Genomic DNA, 25184 nt, shown 5'->3' on the forward strand with positions numbered 1-25184 from the left:
AACATGCATCTTGTTGTTTCTCATTTATCTTAGCCAACATCAAGGTGATTTGGAGACTCTGGAGACTCCGAGCATGTAAAGCAAAAGTGAAACCAATAAATCAATAGCCAGAGCAGCTTCTAACTAAAAGAAACACTTGCACACGCACGCACGCACGCACGCACGCACGCACGCACAAGCGCACGCACGCACGCACAAGCGCACGCACAAGCGCACGCACGCACGCACACACACACACACAAGCGCCCCCAGCCTGGGCTGCTCAATATGTTGAGCTTGCTGATGTATCTAACACAGACATTTTAATATACTGTACAATGAAATAAAAATAGATAAAATAACAAGAGAAAGGAAAAGGAATCATGTAATAAAATGTCAAATTATATTCATGATTATATTTACTATGGTATATATTATATTATTGCAACCGAAGTCGCAGTTAACTATGGAATGGTGCATTTCCCGTCAGTCAGTGTATCACTCAAAATCCCCATACATGGGGAAAGCCCTTAACTCTTTGAGAGTTTCATGGATTTCTATATAGTTTTTAGACTTCTCTATGGCAGAATGGCGTTTTTGAATGATTTAAAATTTATTGAAAATTCTCTGTTGTGAATGTGTGACAACGAAAGACCTTCAGAGAAAGCTTGGCTTGTCTGCTTCCAGGAAAAAAATGAACTGAGTTGATAAAATGTTTAGTTGTGGTGTTGGAAGCCATTTAAAAGAGCCTGCATTTACACTGGGTAGTGTTTCTAGGACAACAAAAAAAGTTATGACCGGTTGAAGTTTTATTTTCTAAATAACTTTTTTTCTGCTGGGCGTACATAGCCATGCAATATCTCATTTTAAAGGGTGAGTTGTCTAGTTCAATTAAAATAAAATAAAAAGTTTCTCACATGTACCACTGTAGATATTTTGCCATCTATAAATAGCATGGTCAGTCATGATCAATCTGACCTATCCAGCTAAAAGTCCCCCTAGCTCTGAAATGGAACATCATATAAACTCAATTCTTTTTTGGGGTAAAATTAGACATTCTAACGCACATTTTGATATATACCATGTTTACATAGTCTTACCAGTACCGTGTCTATTCATGCATGTATCTCAAAAACCTGTTGTGAAGAAACAGTTTTGATAAAAAACTCATCCAAGGACATTGTTTTGATATGACTTTGTGCCCATGATATGTATCAAAATATAGACTTGAATGTATACTGTATTATAACAAAAAAATTGGGTTCTTACCATCTACCGTTACAGAGTAAATCACAGTTGAAACTCGCTTAGTCAAACCATAAACCTCAGACTAGTGAACAAAATAGCCATGACAGGTCTAACTCATTGTAAAAGCTTGTCTTTTATTTTTTATGACTACTAACATAATACAATTATAATAAATATTACAGAAAATAAATAGGCCTACATACAAAACAGTTGTCCCCAAACTCCCCAGTGTCCCCAAACCACTGCATTCCAGTTGTTCTTGACGGTGTGTGTGTGTGTAGGCTAAATTTAAAAAAAAACAACAACTGAAATGAATGAATGCATCCGGTTCAGTGTCGGAGAACTCCATCGCAGTCTTGACTCTTCGTCTTCATCATCATCATCATCATCATCATCATCCTCCTCCTCCGATGCCAGTTCTAAATATATAAAAATAAACATTTAGCTGTAGTCAGCCCGGCCAATAGCCAGTTGGGGGGGGGGGGGGGACGTAGGCTATCTGACATCATCGTCATCATCATCATCACACGGAGACACACTAAACAATGTACAATCATGATTGTATACAATATACAATGAATGCAATTATCATGCAAGCTCAGACGTCAATGAAACGTCATACAGATCTTATATAATACGCTACTGTTAGCTTCACTCCCCGTCCCCCCTCCGATCCTTGTAGCAACGTCATCATAACCACGCGTTGCTTCAGTAAACGATGCATGTTTGTTCTCCGTCTTTGTAGACAGTAAATAAAAGGAGCGAACATTACTCTAAAGATCAGATCGCCTATAAGGCACGCTACAATATAAAATACTTGTACTGCCATGCGTGCATGCCTGCTACGATACATTTGTACTGCACCAACCAACCGATCGACACCAACCCCCCCCTCCAGCCCTTAGCCAGCACCAATGCACCGACCAACACCATTAGCCAGCACCTTCGGTGCTGGCTAATGGCTGGGGGCCATCGTGGTGAGTCATTCTGGCGTCATGATCTGACTAGTAGTAGTAATTATCCAAGCATCTATTTGTAGCGATCATCTTATGATTTCTGATCACTATAGAAGGGCATTTTCTACAATAAGATTACCTCAAAACATTCCGGGTTGATCGTCTTCTTCAATGGTTTCCCGGTATAGCTCATCGGACGACGATGGGGAGACAATGAAAAAAGGAGGGAGGGAGCAGCGAGTCTCGCTGTAAGCACTGGACCAGGGCTACTCCGCCTGGAGAAGGCGACTGGGACGCGTATGGATCAATACTACTACCACAAAACTCGCTCAAATAAATAGTACTGCTTTCAACTTTTTCTGCTAGAAAATCGCTCGGGCGAGACGGCAAACAGGCAAAACAATGAAAACTATGAAGACTCCCTCTGCCCCCACTGTTTACAGGGGGTGGGACCAGCTTCCAATGGCAACACGTACACGTGTGTCACGTGACACGGGTTTTCTGGGTAATGTAGTTGGAATATAAGCTCAGGAATTTAAACAGCGCTTCGGAGCATATTAATATGTTTAGATTCATCAAAAACTGTGAAGACGCCAATTGGCGTCATTGATCATTTACGGAATTCTGATGAAGACGCCAATTGGCGTCTTTCATCTTCTAAGGGTTAATGGCCAGGTCGGCGGTCGCTTCTCGCCCTCAGGCGTCTTACTGGTATCATATTTATATTTGGATTTCTTTATTAAGAGTATAAACCCCTTGAGATGAACCATCTCGTTTTCAAAATATTTTTACAGACAATGCAAACAAAAACACCACTCATCTGCTGAAAACACTTAAGTGAGGTGCTGGAGTCACAAAAGGATAATGAAAGAATAAAGGGGAAGCTCTGCACACTCTGTTCACACTATTTATTGCAAGCTTTCGGTCTATACTGACCCTGCCTGAAGAAGGCATCTGCCTGAAGAAGGTCAGTATAGACCGAAAGCTTGCAATAAATATTTTTGATTGTGCACACTGCACAGATCTGAGTGTGCGGAGCTTCCACTTTATTTTTTCACAGACAATTCAAACATGAACCAGACAAAACAAAACAAAACCTATGAAAACACAACAACTGCAACATAATTACAGTACACATAAGTTCATAACACATGTATAGTATGGATCATTGTATCATAGATCTGTTATAATGATGATGATTAGTGAAAACATGAACAGGTCATCAGGTGAGAGGACAGCACAGTTTTAAACAATTGAAAATATGTTATTGAACGAATATGGACAGGTAGATTGTTCCAGTCAGAAGGAGCTATAAACATAAATTATTTTTTGCCAACTGTATTTTAAAGTAAACCTGTGAACAATGTCTACAATGATGTGTAGAAGTGTATGGTTCCATAACATAAGCTGTTTCAGATACTGGGGATAAGTGAAGTGAATACATTTAAAGATGAACTGCAGCCAGTGCTGCTGTCTTCTTGAGGTGGGAGATGGCAGGTTGAGATTTTCATACATAGTAGGCTACAGTGATGTATGTATGTACTATAAATAGAAATGTTACACCTAACTAGTCATAATAGCATACAGTAGATCAATTTCCATTTGTGTTGTATTTTGATTGATTGATTGAAAAATGTATTAACAGTTTGCAGAATTACAGTACATTTCAAGCACAAACTCAATACAAAGGCTGTTAACTGTGAGTGGACGACCCAATTAAGCATTACACTTGTTTCCAATAGGGTCCACAATGTTCAATTCATCAAAAACATTTAGAGACGTACAAATAGACACTTCTATATAGACAGTGGCGTGCACAGACATTTAGAGGGGCAGGTGCTCAAGTTAAAAAAGGGCACCTTGTGCAGCGCGTGGAACCGGCCGGTTGCCTTAACCCATTGCCAAAAGGGCAGGGGGTGCTCTAGCACCCCCTAGTGTCTATCTGTGCACGCCACTGTATATAGACAAGGGACAGAACAGGAATTCATCATAAAGGAGGTAAAAAGGGAAAAGAAACATATACAGTGAGGGAAAAAAAGGGGTGGGCGGTGGGGGGGATTCACGTATGGGGTTGGGAAGATGCGATTGCGAAACTCCTGCTGGAAAACCTCTCAGCAAATGGGCCAGTTGCGCTGTAAATGGCTTTATGCTGCAATGTGTTGTGTTGTTTGCTGCCCACGTCCATTAAAGGACATTTATGTGAGTGCTGGAAGCTCCTTTAACTGTAAAAGAACCTTTGTGCACTCGTTAAGAAACTGCTCTGTCTGCTTTTACCTGGACCTCAGAAACGTTTCCCATTGCATGCTTCTCAGCTCATAGTGGACGATTTGTGTCTAAACACGTGGAACAATATTTGTAGAGAGAGACCTCTAGGTCTCCACCTTATCATGAAGTAAACAGATAGAGGTCTCCGGATTTACAGATAATCCACTGTTAGAAAAAGAAAAAACAATAGTGACTTTTGTAAGAAATGGTGATATGTTAAAGAAGTGGTCCTTGGTCTGCTGGTGTTGGAATAGTAGAAGCTCGACCCACCTGCAGCGGGTCCCACGTCTAACGCCACAAATCTGTGTCACAGTGGGATCGAGAGAGAGACACACACTTTATCTGTGCCCTCTGACCGTGTGTTTTCCGTGTTGGGCTGGTTGTGTTGTTGTTCCGTGCTGCTGTTTCTCCGTGAATGTCGCGTGTCCTCTGTCTGTGTATATTCTCAAGCCAGCGCATCACGGAAAGGGTTGAAAACGCATGGGTAGGGTCGGTGACGTATCGTGGCTGTGGAGCACGGGCGTACGTGACGCTTCGGCTTCCGCATGCTCAGCATGCGTCACAGTCTTTGACTTGCCGTACTGAACTGCGCACAAAATGTTTGCTCACAACTTGTTAGTTACCGGCTCAAATGTATAGATATAATGTTGGGAGGATGTGGAGGGTTGGAAGGGAGTTGTTTTATTTTAGTAAACTTGAACACAATGTCATGTGTACTCTTTGAATACATTTTCCTAAAATAATGAAGGCTGAACAAAAGACATTGAAGTATCCTGCAAATCTGCAATACACTGATTTGATTGCCACTATGGCTAAACAGCTCTCTAAATAGCAGATGAAGGTGATAAAATACTGTAAAGTCATCATGAGTCTATTTTGTCTGTTAGTTTCCTATACATGCATCTGAGTGCATGCATACTCAAACTTTTATTTTCCACTGACCATTAGAGTAAGGGAATGGGGTGTGTTGTTCTCTCCAAGCGAGGCTGGATATAGGCTGTGCATCTGCAAGTTATATTTAGCCTATATGAAATTGCTTTATCATTGTGACGATTTGATCTCATTGGAAAATTGTGCATGACAGTCACTTTTGTGGACATCACTGTACATCACTAGAATTTTTTAAGTACATGTTAGATTAATTATTTGTTTTACTTTGTTGACTCACCAGGAGACTGTACTTCACCCCCTCCTTTTTTCCCCTCTACACAAAATCTCTAGCAGCGCACAAGCTCACAATGCACTGTTTTGCAATATGTTGTAATGTGAGCTTGTAGATCAACTATTTTCACCATGTCCTGCTATGGTTCGTGTCGTTGGTACTCTGCACAAGACAGCTGCTGTACAGCCTCCAAATAAACGTATAATATTTCTACCTGAAAATGTTACCCGAGTACCTGAAGACCATTCGCTGGTCAAAACGTGTACATTCAAGTTTACTCTATCTGTGCAGACTTCTTTTATTCTTGCACCAGTGTTTATATGGATGTGCATAACAAGCCTAAAATGTAAAATGTGCATAACAAGCATAAAATGTGCACAACAAGCGTAAAATGAAACCAAATGGTCCATTTGGTTTCATGTTATGCTCTCAAGAGTTCTGCATCAGTTAATTTATAATCAGAATCAGAAGCCTTTATTGCCATGACATATACTAAACATGTTATGAATTTGGTTTGGTGGACAGCAGAGTGCAGTTACAATATTAGGACAAGTGCAAAAACAACATGTGAATAGTGAATAAATATAAAGTGCAGAGAGTTCAAGTGTTCAGGTCAGACAGCACAAGTGAGTCCATATTCACTCTGAGTGGGGATGGAGGGAGGATAGAAGGGGGTCAGGGGGGGACACCAGCAGCATTGAGGAGCTGTTTGAATGTCGGGCCTTCATAGTCTTTAGGGAATGCAATCTCCTGCCTGAGGGAAGCGGGGCAAAAAGACTGTGGCCTGGGTGTGTGGGGTCAGCAATGATCTTCCTGGCCCTCCTCAAAGCCCTACTCCTAAACAGGGCCTCAAGGGGGGGCAAAGGGAAGCCAATCACCCTCTCTGCTGATCGTATCACCCGCTGCAGCATGGCCTTGTCCTTGGCCGCTGCAGCGGGGAAACAAACAGTGATGGCGAGGGTGATGATGGACTCTATGATGGCAGTGGAGAAATTAACCAGCCAGTTCCTTGGGAGGTGGAATTTCCCCAGCTGTCTCAGAAAAAACAGTCTCTTCTGGGCCTTTTTTGTGAGGGTGTAGATGTTGGGCCCCCACTTCAGGTCCCGAGAGACTGTCACCCCGAGGAAGCGGCATGACTCCACAGTGGCGACTGGAGTGCCTCCCAATATGATGGGAGGGGAGGGGCCAGGTTCCTCCTGAAGTCCACGATCAGCTCCACCGTCTTGAGAGCATTTAGCTCTAAGTTGTTCCGGGTGCACCAGGTCAGCAGCAAGTCGTTCTCGCTCCTGTAGGCAGACTTTAGAAGTTTGACCGACTGGTGGCTGGAGGTGCAGCAGTTGGTGTAGAGGGAAAACAGAAGGGGAGACAGGACACAGCCCTGGGGGGAGCTGGTGCTGATAGTCCTCAGCTCTGAGATGGACTTCCCGATCTTCACCCGCTGAGTCCTGTTGGACAGGAAGTCTGTGTAGTCGGGCACAGTATGGGAGGCAAGAAGTCTACACAATAAAGAGAATGTAGAAGAATTCTTATTTAGATCAACGTTTGCCTATGGTACCACATCAATTCAGCATGGAATTGTGGACAAAATTGTACCCACAAAGTTTTGGGTCTGAGAGGCTAAATCTCATCAAACGGTGGTCCGTGGCTCAAATGCTGAATAAATAATGGACCTTGATATGAAAAAATAATGGACCTTGATATGATGTGAAAACCACTGTTATAGACTATAAGAAACCCTTCCGTTCTGGTATGGTATAACGCTGCTGAAGAAGGCTTTGTGTTGAAACCCGTACACTGATTGTTTGCTAGCCGCACCCATTACATAAAGTCCCTGAAAGGACCTTTCCGGGAGTGCTGGCATTTCCTTTACCAGTTGTACTTCTGAAACAGAAGCCACTCTCTCCAACATCTGGTGGCACCTGCTTCCCTTATCCCCATTAACTTGCATCTGTGGCAGCCTCAGCTCAGCTCACAAATCATTTTATCACCTGAGAGGTTCCGTTGCTTTGCTGCTGCTAGATCAGGCAGGCAGCGGAGAGGAGGCTGCAGCTCTCCACTGTGATCTGCATGATTGGAACAGGGGGCGATGTCAGTCTCTGCGGAGGAATGAGCTCAACGTTATTGGCTTTGCCGTCGTCCTTCTCAGTGCGATTGAATGTCAAAAATATTAAAGGTCAAATCAGAGAGATGGAAATACTATGAAAAGGTCTGAAGCATGCTCAGAGATTCTATCACCGTGCTCCTGGGATGGGACATTTGACTTGTTGGCCACTGGTGGCTGTTGCACTGATAAATTAGCAGGAGCTATCTCAAATCTCTGTTGCCAGTCTGCAATTTACTATTGATATACCCAACCCCGAAAGTATGCATTATATCAAAACAATTAGACAGTCTATATTTATCGAAAGAATGCATTAGATTTCCCCAATGTGAATCTGAGTGGGAGAAGGCATATCTTCAATACAATTAATTTCCATTAATATACGGATGTAACAACACTTCAGTAAGCAAGCATCCAGTAATCAAGGCTAAGCTGCCAACCAAGACTATACTGTAGTGTCTACACTATAATCTATATCTATTGGTAAATTGAAAGAAATTACACATCAGCTTTGTGAAACACTGAGAACACTCATAATTAAGGAATAATGAATTAATTCCAAGCATTATGCCTGTGTATCATATTGCAATTAATCAGTGCATAGGCAATGCCAACCTATTGTCCCTACTCTGTTTACCACCAGGCTGCTGTTCATTCTCAGCGAAGTGACAATCTGTTTTGTTATATCATTATGCAGGAATTGGTTTTCTATTCTGTAGGCTCAGCTATTTGCTGCTCCACTTATCCAGACAGTAACAAAGTGAAACTCAGTCTCATCTCCCCTCAGTGTCAACAGCAGCTGATAGCAATTAAGGAGAAACCCTGCACAGTACTGTATACTGCAATGGTGCATTACATTGTTTTCAAAGAGTTCATCCACAAAATGACTTTTCATTGTCTGTTGCCTTTGTCCGAACATTTTCCTCCAGGGCCTAAATTAACTGAAGTGGCCAAGAGAATGAAACAATTATGTGTGCTGGTATTTTTCCAGCAGACGGACCCTGAATAGATAATTAGTATATGAAAATGCATGAAATATTAGTGAAAGTGTAAAAACAAAGAGAGAAACGCATTCAATGCATATTCTAGATCTGCTGTATAAAAGTATCATGCCTCTGTACAGTGGCCGTTGCACATAAGCAACACATATGAGATATTTTACTTTCTTTAATCTGTGTGAACAAGAACAGGCACTAATAGGCAAAGCACATTTTGATTTTGTTCAACAGCGAATATGTACAGTGCAGCCCACAGAGTCCCTGCTGTGAGACAGCGAGGTGCTTTCATTTGTTTCCAACCCATGGGAGCATGGCTGTATTATATAGTTGTGATACAGAACACAAAACAAGGTCACCATGCATGGTGTGCAACCACAGACATTAGTTAATTTCAATGTTCACAAAGTCTGGCAGAGTCAGACGCTCTACTTTCAGTGTACTATCATCATCTGTTTGTTTTTCTATTCACATTTGGCAGAAGGGAATAGGCAGAGCAGCTGAATGCTCACGATGGATGAAATTGCCCTTGGGCGACCAGTCTTGCACTAGTTTTAAGCATTTCCATCCAAATGTTTTATGTTAGTTTATGGAAAGTGTATGCTAATCAGAAATGCACATGCTTAGGGGCAAGCATGCCTCAGAGAAAATTGATATGAATTTGTTGTTGAATGTTGAATTTTGTTGTGAATCTATCATTTTACAAAACATATACAGTATAGTGATTAGTGAACATCAGCACATGCTCTCCTATAATATCAAAATTATTCAGAACCTAATTGTTTTCCTTCTGAATATTATCAAGGATTTTGCAGCAGTAGGAAGTGGCATATAGATCACCTTATGTCTCAGGCTAATACGCCAGGCAATTGGTTGGATGATGGTCGGGAAATGTAAAATGCTGGGTGCTTCGTTTATCACTTGCTCATGGCCTTTTTTTCAAGAGATTCTCGGGGTGCACTTCAGAGAGGAACTTACTTGGACAATGTACAGTACACAGACTGTGGCAATGAAGGCAACGCCCATACCACCTTAGGCAGCCGAGGAAATTCAAGGTCTCAGAGATGGTCCTGAAAGTTTTCGAGTCGGCTACAATCCAGAGCATCCTAAAGGCCATCTCTGTATGCAATGGAAAGAGTGCTGTGGAAGGTGATTAGATCGGTTGAGCACACCACAGGGAGAGCTCTGTCTATCCCATGCATAAGACAGCAGGTGCTTGCGTACGGCAAAAATAATTATGAAGGACAAACCACATCCCAGTAATGGACTGTTAGTGATGATGCGAAATGGAAAGCACTGTAGGTGTAGCCTGCGTATCAAAGGCTCTGATGTTTTTTCTTCCTGCGGCTGTCAGAGCCCTGAATGAGGATATGCAAACAAACAAACAAACAAACAAACAAACCAAAAGAACCAAAAAAGTCACAAAATCCAAATTAAACTGTGAGAACCCTGATCAGTTTCCCAAATAGTGTTCTGTTGGTACACTTTCTGTGTAATGAGCTCGCCAACCCTTTGCTCCTTGTATGCATACCGGTAACTTAAGTGACATATGCAGTAATTCCCTCTTGATCTTGATTCTTGATTCTACTGGGAGCTCAATGAACTGACTCAATTAATCAAAAAATAAATTCTAGTAATTCAATGCCCTTTTCAGTCCAGACAGATAACATCTGATAATTGATCATATTCAGACTACAAAATCAGTAATTCAGTATCCGTAAAGGACAAGAAATGAATATAGACAATATCCAGCTACTATTAGTGTAGTATGTTGGGGTTTACTTGAACTCTACTTCAGGTTAGAGAAATCTGTCATGTTTGAATAACAGATGCAAATATTATGCATGCAATCGTAAATCGCAAAGACAGAAATACCACACCTACTCATTGATCCCATCATTATCATCAGTACGGTAAGTTGTCCCTCCTCCCAACAGGATACCAACCAAAGCAAACATAATCTAAGGCAAATGTGAGACCTGACTGTCACTAAAAGAGCTCCGATACTATAAATAGGAAGCATAGGAATTTTAACCTCGGCTGATCTTAGGACATTTTCAAATGTTATTAAATGCCTTGATATCATAGGGCAACATCTGAATTCTAAATTAGACATTTCTAGAGTAAGATGTTTGTATTCAGATTGCAGAGATACAGTAGTACAGAGAGAATGGGTGCACACTCCTCTAACTCCAACAGTTAATTGTACTCTCTCATTCAATGATTCAAAGACTTTATTTGTCTCATACTCATTAATCACATGAGTAGTCACAAAACAAAGCACAGGTGATAAAGTTGTGGTAAATGCTACTTCCAATTAAGAATGACTGTCAAGCTATAGTGTGGGTTATCATTTGCAACATGAACTATTCATCATAAACCGCAGAATGACACATGTTGTATTACCTCATGTTAATGAGATTAATACAAGGTATTAATGTATACATTAACCAGATGAACCCCAGTGTCCCTATTCTGGGCATGTCATATCTCATAGGTGATCATTAGGCAAAAATTGACAAACATTCTGAGAAAATAGCAGCTCTCCATGCTCACAATGTGTCACATTGTGATATGTTGTGAGCTTGTAAATTGACATTTGCTATAGAGGGAAAAAAAGGAGTGGGCCAAGTACAGACCCGTGGGGGACCCTGGTTAACAAAGTAAATGCGTTACAACTACCATAATGGATTGGGAATAAGTTGATGAAGATGCCTATATAATATTGCCCATTTTCCTTGCAGCATCTCAGTCAACTGATACACTACGTCACTGATGTTATGCTGTAACTAGGCTATTATTGGACAACTTTTGTCAGAGCAATTAACAGCTTGGCGCGGAAGTCATGTCTTCCAAAGTGTTCGTGTTTCATTTCACACTGCTGATAAAATAAACCTGAGCCACACTGGGGAAAACACCAGTGAACTCTTACTGCTAATTCTGGACAGTATTATCTTATCACTGATAGTGTTTATTTGAAGACAAATGAAGATCTTACTGCTTGCAGTTTTTGGGAGAGTGACTGAAGATATATTAAGTCTACAGATGTATTAAGATTCGTGTACTAAATGTGGGGGTTAACAGATCGCGGGCACTCCCTGTGGTGTTCACTCACTTTGGAGAAGTAGTTAGACTGGTATGTGGGCACTGTCCCTTTGAGTATCTTAAAAGAGGCATAGCTGTCAGATTTTCTGAAGCAGTCCTCAGATATGAGAACTGATCGAGAGTAGCTACTGGGACGATCACCCCGGCTGGGTCACCTGAGTGAGGGCCCGGGGTATGATGTTGCGAGACCCAAAACCCAGATGACCTTGGGATACATCACTGAGGATACATCCTAGGTGCATCCATGCAATGTTTTTTCGTTCTTAACTTAACAACTTTCACTTGTAGTTGAGTAATTATTTGATCAGGAGTGACTATACTTTGACTCAAGTACTGGTGTTACTTGTCCTCCACTCACACAACTCTCACAACACTTAAACACATACCGTATGCACACAAATGTACACACACGAGCACACACACACACACACACACACACACACACACACACACACACACACACACACACACACACACACACACACACACACACACACACACTGTGTGCAACTGAAGGTCATTAAGTGTGTGTGTGTGTGTTTTATAAATATTGAACCAATGAAAAGTATTGACAGGGGCTTGTGACAAATACATTACCACATTGGATCCATTGGAACACAGGTTCTTTGCTTCGTATAGTGTTTTGTGGTTTTATGATAATGAAAGCTGTATTATACTTTAATTACATATTTAAAGCCCAACAGGGACAAGAGTTTAAAATTAGCAATAATAACTACAGTATAACGTCTCTGTGCAGCACTTCACACGCTGTACTGGACCTAATTACATCATCTCTATCAAATACAACGTCTTGCCCCACAATAGTAGGGTAACTTAAATAGGACATAAAGTGGAACATCTATTCTTTGAAATACTCATCTGCAAAATCAGTCCATACGCCACTAAACTAAAATCACACTTAAAACGAGTCTAACTGGTCAATTAGTAACAGCTGTGTCAGTGTTGCCAAGTTTAGCTGGGGGACGTGTTCGCTGAATCTCTCCTGTGTTCATTTCTCATGATGCACTTGGGTGTCAGGAATATCCTTACACCTGAATGTTGTTATACTTAACTATGGGAATGGATCGGGGGATTAGTGGGCTGTAGCGTAGTGTCATGGTGCTCATTTGGTGATTCATGTTCATATGTGTATTTTGGTGCAACACCATATGTGATTGTAAAGACTCATATAACATATTTATGCTTTTGTCAGTCTCATGTGAGGAAGATACAGAATGCAAATGATGCATTCCACTGATTCCAGTCACCTACAGGGCTAATGTCATAGTGTTTTATTCAGTGTTACTGTAAGCATCCAGTACTTGATTGATATATATATATATATGCCTGCCTCATGTGATATGCTGCTGAGACACAGTCTGACTTTCCTTGTTTATTCATGGACCTACACACCTACAGTGCTCCGATTCCACAGGGCTCTGATATCAGTTAACCACTTGAACCCCAACATCCATATTCTGGTGGGAACATTAGCCAAAAATGGCAAGACGAGAAGTGGTCCCTACAAGAATGGCTCTGAGAATGGCTTTTGCAAAAAAGTTAAAATTTAATTAATCAATTTTTTTTTTAGTTCTTGTTATACAAATTAACTTGACAAGCTAAACTCCCTCCAGTGTAGCAGCATTTCACACGTGAAAAGAGGAGTTAATGGGCAATTATGGGCACTAGATTTGCCCATAAACCTCAAGTTTAGCAGGCATATAGTTGGAAGTTTGTTGGAAAGTTTAACGGGAGTTTCCTGTACACATCCGTATTCCATGCTTTTTGCGCAGTGTCAATGAATTGCATTTTTGCATTTTTTGCATTCAGTGTCAGTGGCTAATTAGTCAGACTCCTTTAATTACAATAACAGTTGGTCGAACCACTAATGTGACATTAATTCCACCGGCACGGGAAGGCTTTTTAACTATTCAAAGAGTTCTCTTGGAGCCTGGGCCTTTATTGAATTCCTTGACCCCAAAAACATATATTTTGACACCAAGATTGAGCTTCTATGTGGCTTGGAAGCCAAGATATTGGCACTATTACTTTATGGTAGCCATCATTCAACGCCAAGATGGCCGCCTTCTGCCATCTTGATGATGTGGCTCCCCTTCCAAAATGAAACGTATGGTGATGGAGAGCACATGGAAAAAATGTGGTGCTTTTGTCAGCCAGTCCTCTGTGCTGAGAAGGACGTTCTCAAATCTGGACCAAAGCGACCTGAATAATTGGCAGAATTAACCAAATGCTCAAATCTTGGCAAAAGTCACTTATTGATATTCCTGATGGCTGATGGCTGATGTCACCATGCATGCGCTTATTTTGTGTGTGTTACTTTATGTGTTCTCTCTTTGACTTCTCTGTCATTTGCACCAATTCTCAGATATAACCTCAACATCCTCACCTCGTAGGTGTTAGCTGAGCTTTTAAGTATTCCGACAGCATGAATAAACATCAAAGTATAATACAGTTCAGCTCATGAAGGTGACTTTATTCCATTATTGTGCTTTCCACACTATTATTGAGTGAATAAAACATTGTTACCAAGTAATGGTACTTCAGGAATTCTGGCCCTCCAACCTGCTATTATTATAAATACATTTTCAGCAGAGTTGATAAAGCCCAGGCATTCAGGGTTTCAAAGACTGTGAAAGACAGACCATGTGCTCACTATTATGTCCTCACTACGTTGAGGAACAAATGCAACTCTTTTAACATTGCTCTATTTTAGCGCTACCAGGACTCTCTCTCTCTCTATAATACTCCTACAAATTTTGTCCAAACATCACAAAAAAATCAGTACACAATACATTATCTGTATAGTCAAGTGATCAAGACAGATCCGTCTGATCTTGTTTTATTCCATCCTGATTGGCGAATTCCAAACATTTCTGGCCCACAATAACCTACAGTACCTGACCTGGCAGAGTATGTTTTCTAGTTCTAGATCAGATTTCTTTCTTTATTATCTATAATTTACATCCTAAACTTTTAACGTTGGTTACAGTATATTATGGGCTAGTAAATAGTGAACAAATGGGGCCAGAGTGATACTGTAGGTATTTTGTATTTAGTTCGGCAGCAGGAGGATGCCTTTTTGTGAGACATGCATGTGTGAGCAGTCTGAGCACACACACAGACCCACCTGTATGTACCTGTGCTGGCTGGCAGAGAAGCATCCAATACTGATACATCCTCATCACAGAAGGCACACTGTATATCATTTCCAGGAAACACTTCTACCTACTGTTTGCCGAATCAATATGCCATCGAGATCAAGAATTCCATTTTCATCTTTTGTTCCAGCTTGTCTTTTGCAAAGCCGACAAGGTACAATACTCGTGAATAGCCCTGTCATGAATAGCCTCTGTTGTAGTACAACTGTAGCTCAAGGCGGCATTTAGCCATAAGAGTATCAAATTCAGATTATTCAACTTTATTGTCACATCACAGGTTTACAGGTGTAAGAAAGGTGTATAATAATAATAATAATAATAATGTAATAATATGAGGTATAGACAGTCCTTGGTGCTATCAAACATGTCTGGGTATACAAGTGCCTGTGTAGCAGCCGAGTACTGCAGTCTGCAGTCATATAAAAAAGTAATCCTCTGTGGTGGCCTGTGTCATCAGGAAAGCCTGGCAATATGCAGAGCTCAGTGCTTGTTTAGCAGCCTGACGGTTGCCAGGTGGATGCTGCTCCAAAATATGGTGGAATGACTTCAGTTGTCATCTATGTTTTAATATCTATTGTTGTGTATCTAAAGCTACAGTATATTTTCAGTGCACTTCAGACACGCTGTATCTCTGTACACATTTTGCTTTACCACTGAGGTGGTATGAGGAGAACATACATTGCCCGTATCTTTATGAATATCACTAATGCATGTTGGTGTATACACAGCAAGCAAGTGACCCCGGCTCATGAGTTTGACATGGCCATCATCTCAAGTTGTGAACGGCTCTGCCTCCTGTGGCCCAAGGGAGCTAAGAAGCTGTGCTTTGTATGAGAATGCTCAGTGGGTGATCGGGATGACTGGCTCTGTGTTGAGTCTGCAAAGGCAGGTGGTCTGCTTGATGCTATCACATTGCTCCCTGAAAAAAGTGTTTATACTAGCTCTCCCTCTCCCTCCTTGCTTTTTTCGTTCCCCTCCATCGCTCTATCCCCCTCTATCAAACGCACTCCTCCCGGAGCCTCCCAGCAGATATATTTTCCACTCTTCCATCTGCCACCCACCTATCCTCTACTATCTATGTCCCTTCCTCTACCTGACCTCTACTCCTTAACTCCATAAACTCTCTATACTTTTACTTAGTAAACTTAACTAATATTTAGTTGCCTGGGAGCAGCTCTGTACTTGGTCTGCTCTCTTTCCCCTCTACACTAAATCTCTTTGCCAAAAAAACGTATTGCTTTGTGGTGCATTGAAAGCTTAGCTCTTCTATTTTCATAAAATGGACACCCACAGAATAGAACACTCTAGGGTTCATGTGGTTAAAGCCCAATTCATACAGCACAATGTGACACGTTGACAACCTGTTATTTTCAGCAAGCGACATGCAGTGTCATGCCACAAAGCATAAGTGGACAATCATGGACAATCCCTCTCATCCCCTACACAACACTGTGGCAGGGCAGAAAAGCTCCTTCAGCAACAGACTGTTACACCCGAGTTGCAAGAAGGAGCGCTATAGGAGATCTGTTCTGCTCCATCCCTCTCAGCGTCTCATGGTTCATGCCCTCATACCTTAACCCCTTGTCCCTGAGGGCCACTGCTGGATGTTGACTCTGCCCTTCCATTATTCCCTCTTGTACAGATACCTCAGGTGAGCTACGCTTCCACGGCTCCGGAGCTGAGCGATAACACCCGCTACGACTTCTTCTCCCGTGTGGTGCCTCCAGACACCTATCAGGCCCAGGCCATGGTGGATATCGTCAAAGCAATGCGCTGGAACTATGTCTCTACTGTGGCCTCAGAAGGGAACTACGGAGAGAGCGGGGTAGATGCGTTCATCCAGAAGTCTCGGGAGGATGGTGAGTGTGCTTGGCCATCATATATTATTACCAGTTGTCTTGCGAGGGAAGATTGAGTCCTGGGAGAATGTGCTGTACTGTAGCGGGTTCCCTGAAGTGCTGAGACACGTGAGCAGGAATCAATCAGAGTGATGGAATGTGAGATGCAGACGCTGCAAACTGCAGACGATTACGTGCATAATCTAGCATACGAGACACATTATTATTATTATTATCATATACTGTAGGATTCAAAGAAGTATGAAAAATTGTATACAGAGAAAATGTAGCTGTTATAACATTTTTTTAACTGCTACAGTAGAATTGCTTATGCTCAAATCACAGAGAACATTATTACATTGTGTCAAGACCACTAAAGAAATGATAGATTATTCTTTATTTCATGGCCATCTATCTCTGTCAGCCAAGCCTAAGAATGTGTTCTTATAGGCGTTGGCCTGTTTGGCAGAATCAGGCTGAGGGGAGGGGTAGGGTTATAGGTTCATTCAGCATCCGGTAGATAAAGGAAAAGTGAGACCTTCAGTGCAACTGTCTTTTTGAGGAACAAATTATTTGTCCCACAGGAGACAAAGAAACATTTCCTCAGCACTTTGCATGCTGTGGCCTCTCTGAAAGTTCTCCCTGCATCTACTCACCCAGTTTCTCTATTAAAGGGAATGTCAGTGTGTTGTGTAATTTGCATGAGACATAGAGATGTTCTGGTCACCACCTTTGGCTTGCACATGACTTGGCAGCATAAGGCTGACTTGGCTGTGGATGCTCATCTATTACTTCCACTATAACTTCATTGACTGAACTCTAAAATGGCCCGGGCCACCAGGGCACATGGTTTGGAAGGACAGCAACACACGCACGCACGCACGCACGCACGCACGCACGCACGCACGCACGCACGCACGCACGCACCAGTGTTGTTTTTGGCAGCAAATTTCTATTTTAGTTTAGTCATAGTCTTTGGACTGAAACTTTAGTTTTAGTCATATTTTAGTCACCTGGAATGTTTTAGTGGACTAAGTGTCATGCGATTTTAGTCGACTAAATCTACAGTTGATTTAGTCGACTAAAATGTATTTTGCCAGGCCTTGATGCCGTCGTAATGACAGATTTTACACTTGCTGAAAAATCTGTCAACGCAGCGCGCCGCGTTGTGAGCTTGTAGATCTGTTATTTTCAGCATGCAACCAAGTGTAAAATGACTTATACTGGATCTCTTGTCCACTAGTCCCTTCCTAACATTTTAGTCTAGTTTTTATTTGTTGACGAAAGCTTAGTAGCTTAGTTTTAATTTAGTTTCCATTTAGTTTTCCTCAGTGGAAAAAGGTAGTCGACGAACATTTTTCGTCATAGTATTAGTCGACGAAAACAACACTGGCACGCACGGGTCGCACGCACGCACACACTTTTGTATTCATAATTTACAATGGCGGCCTGACAGGCGTTAAAGGGGTAGGGGTGTAAAAAAAACACAAGCTGTGAAGCACACAATCACACATCCAAAACATGCAATCCATAACATACTAATAACATACTAATAATAGCTCCAAGCTAGCAAACAACACCATCAGGCAATACCAAAACAAGACAAGCAGTATGGCAAACGGACAAAGCACAGCAGACACAGCCCAGCCTATCTCTGAATGTTTCCAGGATTTGGTTGGAAGCCTATAAGTGTTGTTTGGCTGAGAAATATTGACAAATAACGTGAAAAGCAATGGAACTAACACGTGGAGACTTGGCATTGTATTGAATCTATAGTAAGTATATATAAGTATATGTAAGCTGTGGCTGTAGCTACAGGTATGCAAGATGATTCCAATGGAAGTGTTACAGTATGGTTAGTTTCTTTATATAAGTTGTCTGGCTTGCTAAATCATGAAACCACTGTCTGCTCTCTTTGTCTTGCTTGCTTACACCTTCATCGTGGGATTCCGAATTATTTTTTATGTAAACAACCGATCGATTTTTTGGAAAGTAGAAAATACCATTACCAACTTGGCTAAATCATTAATTACAGCAACAAGTTAAAAAAAAAAAGAATATTACAGCAATTACAGTAATGCCTTAACTCAATGTTATACACTACAGTATGGGTGTGATGCAGTGGTTGTATATGATTCTGGAAGGCACAAACAACTTTCCACTGCCTGCAAGGAAACATCAAATGGAGTCAACCTGAACTTTCAGAACAGGTGAGCTGTGTGTAGGGTGTAGATTAGAAGTCAATCGAACAGAAAATTGCTGCACTATTCCACAGTCTTTCTCGGTTGCTCTCAGTTCAGGAAATTGAGAAGACTATTGCACAGATCTAAAATCCGTTCTGTGCTCCTCTAAATCTTGGATATGCAAATGAGCTACCTGTACCAGGCTAATGATCTAAATAAATACAGTACAGTACAGTACAGTACAGTACAGTACAGTACAGTACAGTACAGTACAGTACAGTACAGTACAGTACAGTACAGTAACACATTAGTGAATTGGTATCCAAAATAAGTGGTTTTAGCCATTAATATTCACTTGACTGTTAGGTGGAAGGAAATGGACTGCTACCCATATAGGCAGTTTTGCAGGCTCATTGACAGCCACCTCACTCTGACTTACGCCAGGGCTCCACCGGACGCGTTGCGTCTCCGTCACGTGCGTCAAGAAACGCACCGGTTCAATTTTAATGCACGCGTTAATGTCACGCAACGCGGGCAGTGGAGCCACCCTTCATTGATTAAAAAGGGAACATTCCCTGACGGTGACGGAGACACGACGCTGACGCGCCCGGTGGAGCCCCGGTGTAAGTCAGACATAACCATAAACAAACCGCATATACAGTATAGGCATTTAAGGAGATCTAGTTGTCCAGAGCCACAGATACGACCACTATGCCCATATATGGTATTTGCATTTATGGGCCCGACCGAATGGGCACAAAGAGGAAACTGACAGACGGGTACAACGGGTACACTGACAAAGCCACTATATGGACACTATATCATATATGACTCGGACACATCAGTCGGATCGGCCGTGCAACGTAGATGCCCGAACTCTAGATGTGAGAGCCACGTACTAGCCCGAACCTCTAGTCTTGTAAATTCACCATCGAACCTCTTGAGCTACATCACGCACTCACTTCTATAGTCTTGTTGCAGAGAAATTGAGAGAAAAAAAGGCTGATTATCTGAGTCAGCTCCCACAGCAGCATACATGAGCCACCTGCTTAATTGGAGCTGCACCACCACGGCTGAGTACAGTACAGGTAAAAAAGCTCAAAGTGAAAGGTAAATATGTACTGTAATCCAGGTGGGGCTTGTTGATTTGGGTTGCGTGTGTTTGCATTCTGCCGATAAACAGTGCCTGGAGCTGCTGGTAATGCAGGCTTCACCCTTCTTGGCATGGTGGATGTGATGAGCAGCTGTTCAGCTTCCATGCACTCCACACACACCAAGATGAGACTTTCCCCAAAGGGTGATGTCTATGGTCAGAGCCAAGGAGCTAAGTAGAACAGTACGCACTAAGTACTCGCGTTAATTTAACTCTGAGAGTGTACAAAATAATACATTAACGCTGTATGTTTTACCGTGTAGAGCTGTGGGATGCGGTTGTGTGTTCAACAGCCCCGGCATATGGAGACACATTCTGTTACTGTTCGAGTTGATGCTATCCATGAACCCTTTAGAGAAAACATTTAATAATTTATACAGTATTATGGTCGTTTAATGGATATACACAACATTGATCTCATCTGGCATACTGGATGAAAGTAAAACCTGTCACCATACAGTATTACCGTTCCTTCAGTGGGAGCCACTGAGAACGTTTTCTGCAACAGAAAAACTCTGCTGCTATAACAATATATATGTGCAATATTATAAGAAATTCAACAAAATTGTGAGAGAATTGCACCCCCATATCCTCAAAGTTACAACACCTGCTCTACCAAATTACACAGAAGGTACAGCTTTAAAGGCTGCATTCTTCACTGGTATAGGCACAGCACGATGCTTTATTTCTTTAATTTCACATGCAGTGCCTCCTTTGCACGGCATACTTAGTTTCGAAATGGCATGTTGATTATGCTCATCTTGGGGCCCACTCCATAGCCTGTTATGGCATATCAGCTTCAGAATTTATGAATATAGGACCCTTTTCCACTCTCGCCTTTCAGGAAACACACAGGAAACATTGTGACTAACAAAGTGTAGGCTAATGGGCTAAATAAGCCCGTAGAGTGCCATCTTTGACTCTAGACAGCCCCTCACTGGTGCAGAGATGTTGATTACTGTGAGCCCGCCCTAAGAGATGTCATTAATCAAGTTAATGAAACACAATGTCAATAAGAGCCCTAACGAGTTTCCCCTGCAAACCGATGGCCTGTCTGACATCAACATGAGAAACCCTGCTGATGGAGTGACTGTCCTATCCTTGTGACGAGGAGGATTACAAGCCTTAGCCGCGGAGCTAGCATGGGCTGAATGAGGCCATGTGAAGAATATGAAATGAGGAGAAAAGAGGGGGGGATACATGCCACGCCAATGCTGCAGTATGCTTCAGCGTGATATATCTGTTTCCCAGGTGGCGTTGCCTGATATATGCTGTAATGGAGGTATAGTACTGAAGGTTGTGTTTGAGGAACTTATTTGGTGCTTGTCCAGGTCCTTGGTAGGCCTATTTGATATTATGCTAAAAAGGAACATACTGTAGTTGACCATATTCCTTTTCCAATTTCCTTCTTCCCGGTATATAAACTATTTTATGATAAGCAAACAAAATGTGGAGAATTTAAATATAAACAAAGCAAACACCATCTCGTTCCACACAGAGCAACAGGGAGACATTTGAACATCTGCATTCCAAATGGCCGCAGTCTCCCCGGGATCCACATCAACTCAGTGGCTGTTCCTGATACCTTCCATATGGCCTCTTATCTCTCAACCTGTGTGTGGCATGTCAGCCAGTTAGGTCTTTATTTATTATTTGACATCCCACAAATGACCCCTGAGTGCTTCAGATATGTCCTGTTGCAATTTGTTTAAACAATTACATGTCAGTGCTTAATTGGGCAAGGCGGATGGCTGACTAATCATCACTCATCTCCTGTCACTCTCTCTCTCTCTCTCTCTCTCTCTCTCCCTCTCTCTCTTTTATACTGTGGCACTTCTCCTCAATGACATAATGATTAGGAGCTGTGTTAGGAGGTATCCCTCCTAACACAGCCCCTGTAAAAGGCAATTATCTGAAGGAAGCATGACTGTTTTAAATTGCCTGTGTTGTATAGTCCATACAATAATAACAACTATAGCTATATGCAATATGCTGTTTATGTTTGAGCTTGTGTACCAGGGTTAACGGTACACAGGTGCTCACATCTCCATTGGTAAATATATCCAATAAAGACAGAAGCTCCAGAAAGTAATTGTTGCCGATCTAATCAGTGAAGCAGAAAGCCAGCGTAATGGATTAAGGCATGGGGAAGGTTTCAGGGGATGTTCAAGGGAAGCAATCCTATGCGATGTTTAATTTATCCTGAAGTACCCAAGGGATGCGGCACAAGTTTGCTGCAAAAAGCAATGTGAATTTGTAAAGATAAGTGGTTAGTGGCTGCTAAGCTAATATATGAATATAATTGCCTGGAAAATGAAGAGATAAGAACAAGAGGATGGTAGCTGAGAGAGATCATCCACCAAAATGACTCTCAATTGCCAAGCTGTCGTGTCGTGTGAAACTGATTTGTCTCAGTCAATTTAGAGTGCAAGGGATATGAGTGCAAAATTAAACAAAATTGTGGAATAATATGTTATGAAACAAACTTAATTCAAACTCATTTTTAGGTTCCAGTAACCATGAGCATACTGTATTTGAAACTGTGATTCTATTGAAGACTTAGGGGGTTTTAAGAAAGATACAATAACAAAAATAAATGTATTTATTAGTGATTCCTGAGGGGAAATACATTTTTCTGCATTTTATCCAGCAGTGGTCTGCTCAGGTGAGTGCATGGGGATCAGTTAGGGGTTGACCACATGAACCCTGTTGGGTGAAGACATTTTGTAGAGTAGACCCCTCAATGAAGTTACTTACTTTATTCAATGGTCAATGAAGCGTCCTTCGAAAGCCTACATGGGTTATGCAAGGACCCACTGTGATTGGCCAGTAGCCACTTTGAGTGGCAGTCGGGGAACCCGCTCTCGCCAGAACATTATTTACTATCGGGTTGCAACTCGAACAGCCCTGAGTCGGCTAAGCAAACTACGCAACTGGGCTCACGTTCGCTTGAGACGGCGGGCCTCCGTCGTGGTCTACTCTAGTCAATAGAGTTATATATTTAGGTTTAGTCCACAGTTGTTGTAGGCGAGCGAGAGGCACTTCCGCATTGGCCACGTGGTTATAAGCACAACCCGTGTAGGATTCAGAAATGTCACATCAATGCAGTACTTATATAGGGTTTAATTGCTAACCACATTCAACCTGGTGTCCATTATAGGCTAAATGTTATTTATTTATTTTAAAAAAAGCTCACAAATGCATCAAATATGCGACATGTTGTAGATCGGCTACTTTCACCGCTCTACACATCAACATCAACAAAGCATAAAATAGGGCTTAAGTGACATTTCAACGTGAAGCTAAGTGGAGCCAAGGATAGAACAGGGGGCCTTTTCTTTCCCAGATGGCCGGTGGCTGCTCCACTACTGAGCCATGCACTGCTGCCCCTATATTCCTTTGCACTGTTATAAAGAACCTGCTAAAAAGAAAAGGGATTTCAGTGAAACAAAATGAAATGATTATGCAAATCACCACCTAAAGAAGATAATCTGGATTACAATAATCTGTCCAGTTCGTCCTCATTAGAACATACTGATAGCACTTTTGTATGGAGGATAAGATGGGCTGAGCTTCCTCTAAGCATCCTCTGAATGGCTTCATGTCATCACGAGGGCAATTACATTTGGCTTACATATTCTGTTTCTCAAAGATTTTGATGCCTACAACACAAACCTGAAATACTGAACGGGAATTATCATAATGCAATTACTGAAATTAGACTATAATAGAGGTAATTATAAGAAAGCCATCATAATGATTAAAAGAGCATTCCAGACATTATTTGGGCAGTGCATGTTCCAGAACATGCCCATACCAGTAAGAACAAACGAAAGTGTTACATTTCATTTTCCATTTAATGTAACCTTGTAGGTGGCCTTAGCCCATTTACTGTAAATACTGAGAACTCAGAATTACACAGTTGGTTATAAGGAATGGACCAGTTAGATATAAAGGAACGGACCATTCTAGAAAATATACACAGAACTGTATTTCATTGGAGAATAATTTTGCTTATTTGCAACAAAATATATTTCTATGGCATGGAATTATTTTAGTATAGTTTACCAATGGTTCCAAAACCCATTGCTTTTATTATTATTTCAACAGATTTAAAAAAAATTAAAAAGTAAAATGATTTTCAAAAAGTAAAAAGTAAAATAATATTCTTCAGATCAAAAAAACAGAGATCTAAAAAAATTCAAGAAATTGTGTATATATCAATACCAGTAAGACGCCCTGAGGGCCTCACAGAGCTTCTTAATATGGCACAGTTAAACTATTAATCTGGTGTCAGTGAGGTCAGATGTAGATTTGCTGGCCGGCTCCACATATGCAGATGGTGATGATCCAGTCTTCTCCATGTCGTGATCTTCATATATGGATGTGGCCATATATAGAGCGTGTCACGAGGCGTGATGTCACGAGGCATGATGGCCTGACAACCATATATGGATGTGGCCATATATGGAGCGTGTCACGAGGCGTGATGTCACGAGGCGTGATGTTCTGACAACCATATATGGAGGCCGACCGACCGGCCAACTGACAGGTTTTGCAGGTTTTCATAGTAATCTGCGACCTGCAGTCGCAACAACACGTCACGATACAGTGTTGTGAACTTGTACTTTGGCTATTTTCAATATTCTTTCAATAATTAATTAACATTTAGTAAATTAATGGAGTATTTCTGTAAGTTTGAGTCCCAGGGAGACACCCAATAGATCTTTTTGGGTCTTGAGCTGAAAAACTACCATGCTAGGTTAAGGTGGTTGCAGTATACAGTAAAGTACATCAACAAAAGTGCACAAGAATTATAGAAAACTTTTTGTCACTATTATGGCATTCTGCCAAAGAGCCTAGCACAGTCCAAACTAGAAAAATGTGCTTCTCGGAGCACAGGTCGGTCCGTCTTGATAACATGACCTGTACCGATTTTTGTGATGTTTGGACAAAATCTGTAATTTACAAAAAATGTGTTTAGCAAAAAACGGCCTCCTGGGAACAATATGCCAATATG

At 41.5% G+C, this 25184-nt stretch overlaps 1 protein-coding gene across 1 annotated transcript in view; it reads left to right on the forward strand.

Moving 5' to 3' along the window:
- Positions 1-25184, forward strand: part of grm4 (glutamate receptor, metabotropic 4) — a 196684-nt gene that overhangs the window by 77491 nt on the left and 94009 nt on the right. The window contains exon 2 of the mRNA XM_079509213.1: positions 16633-16849. Coding sequence (XP_079365339.1) covers positions 16633-16849 — 217 coding nt within the window. The remainder of the gene's footprint in view (positions 1-16632; positions 16850-25184) is intronic.

Source organism: Electrona antarctica, assembly GCF_951216825.1.
Source record: "Electrona antarctica genome assembly, chromosome: 9".
NCBI classification, from domain to species: Eukaryota; Metazoa; Chordata; class Actinopteri; order Myctophiformes; family Myctophidae; genus Electrona; species Electrona antarctica.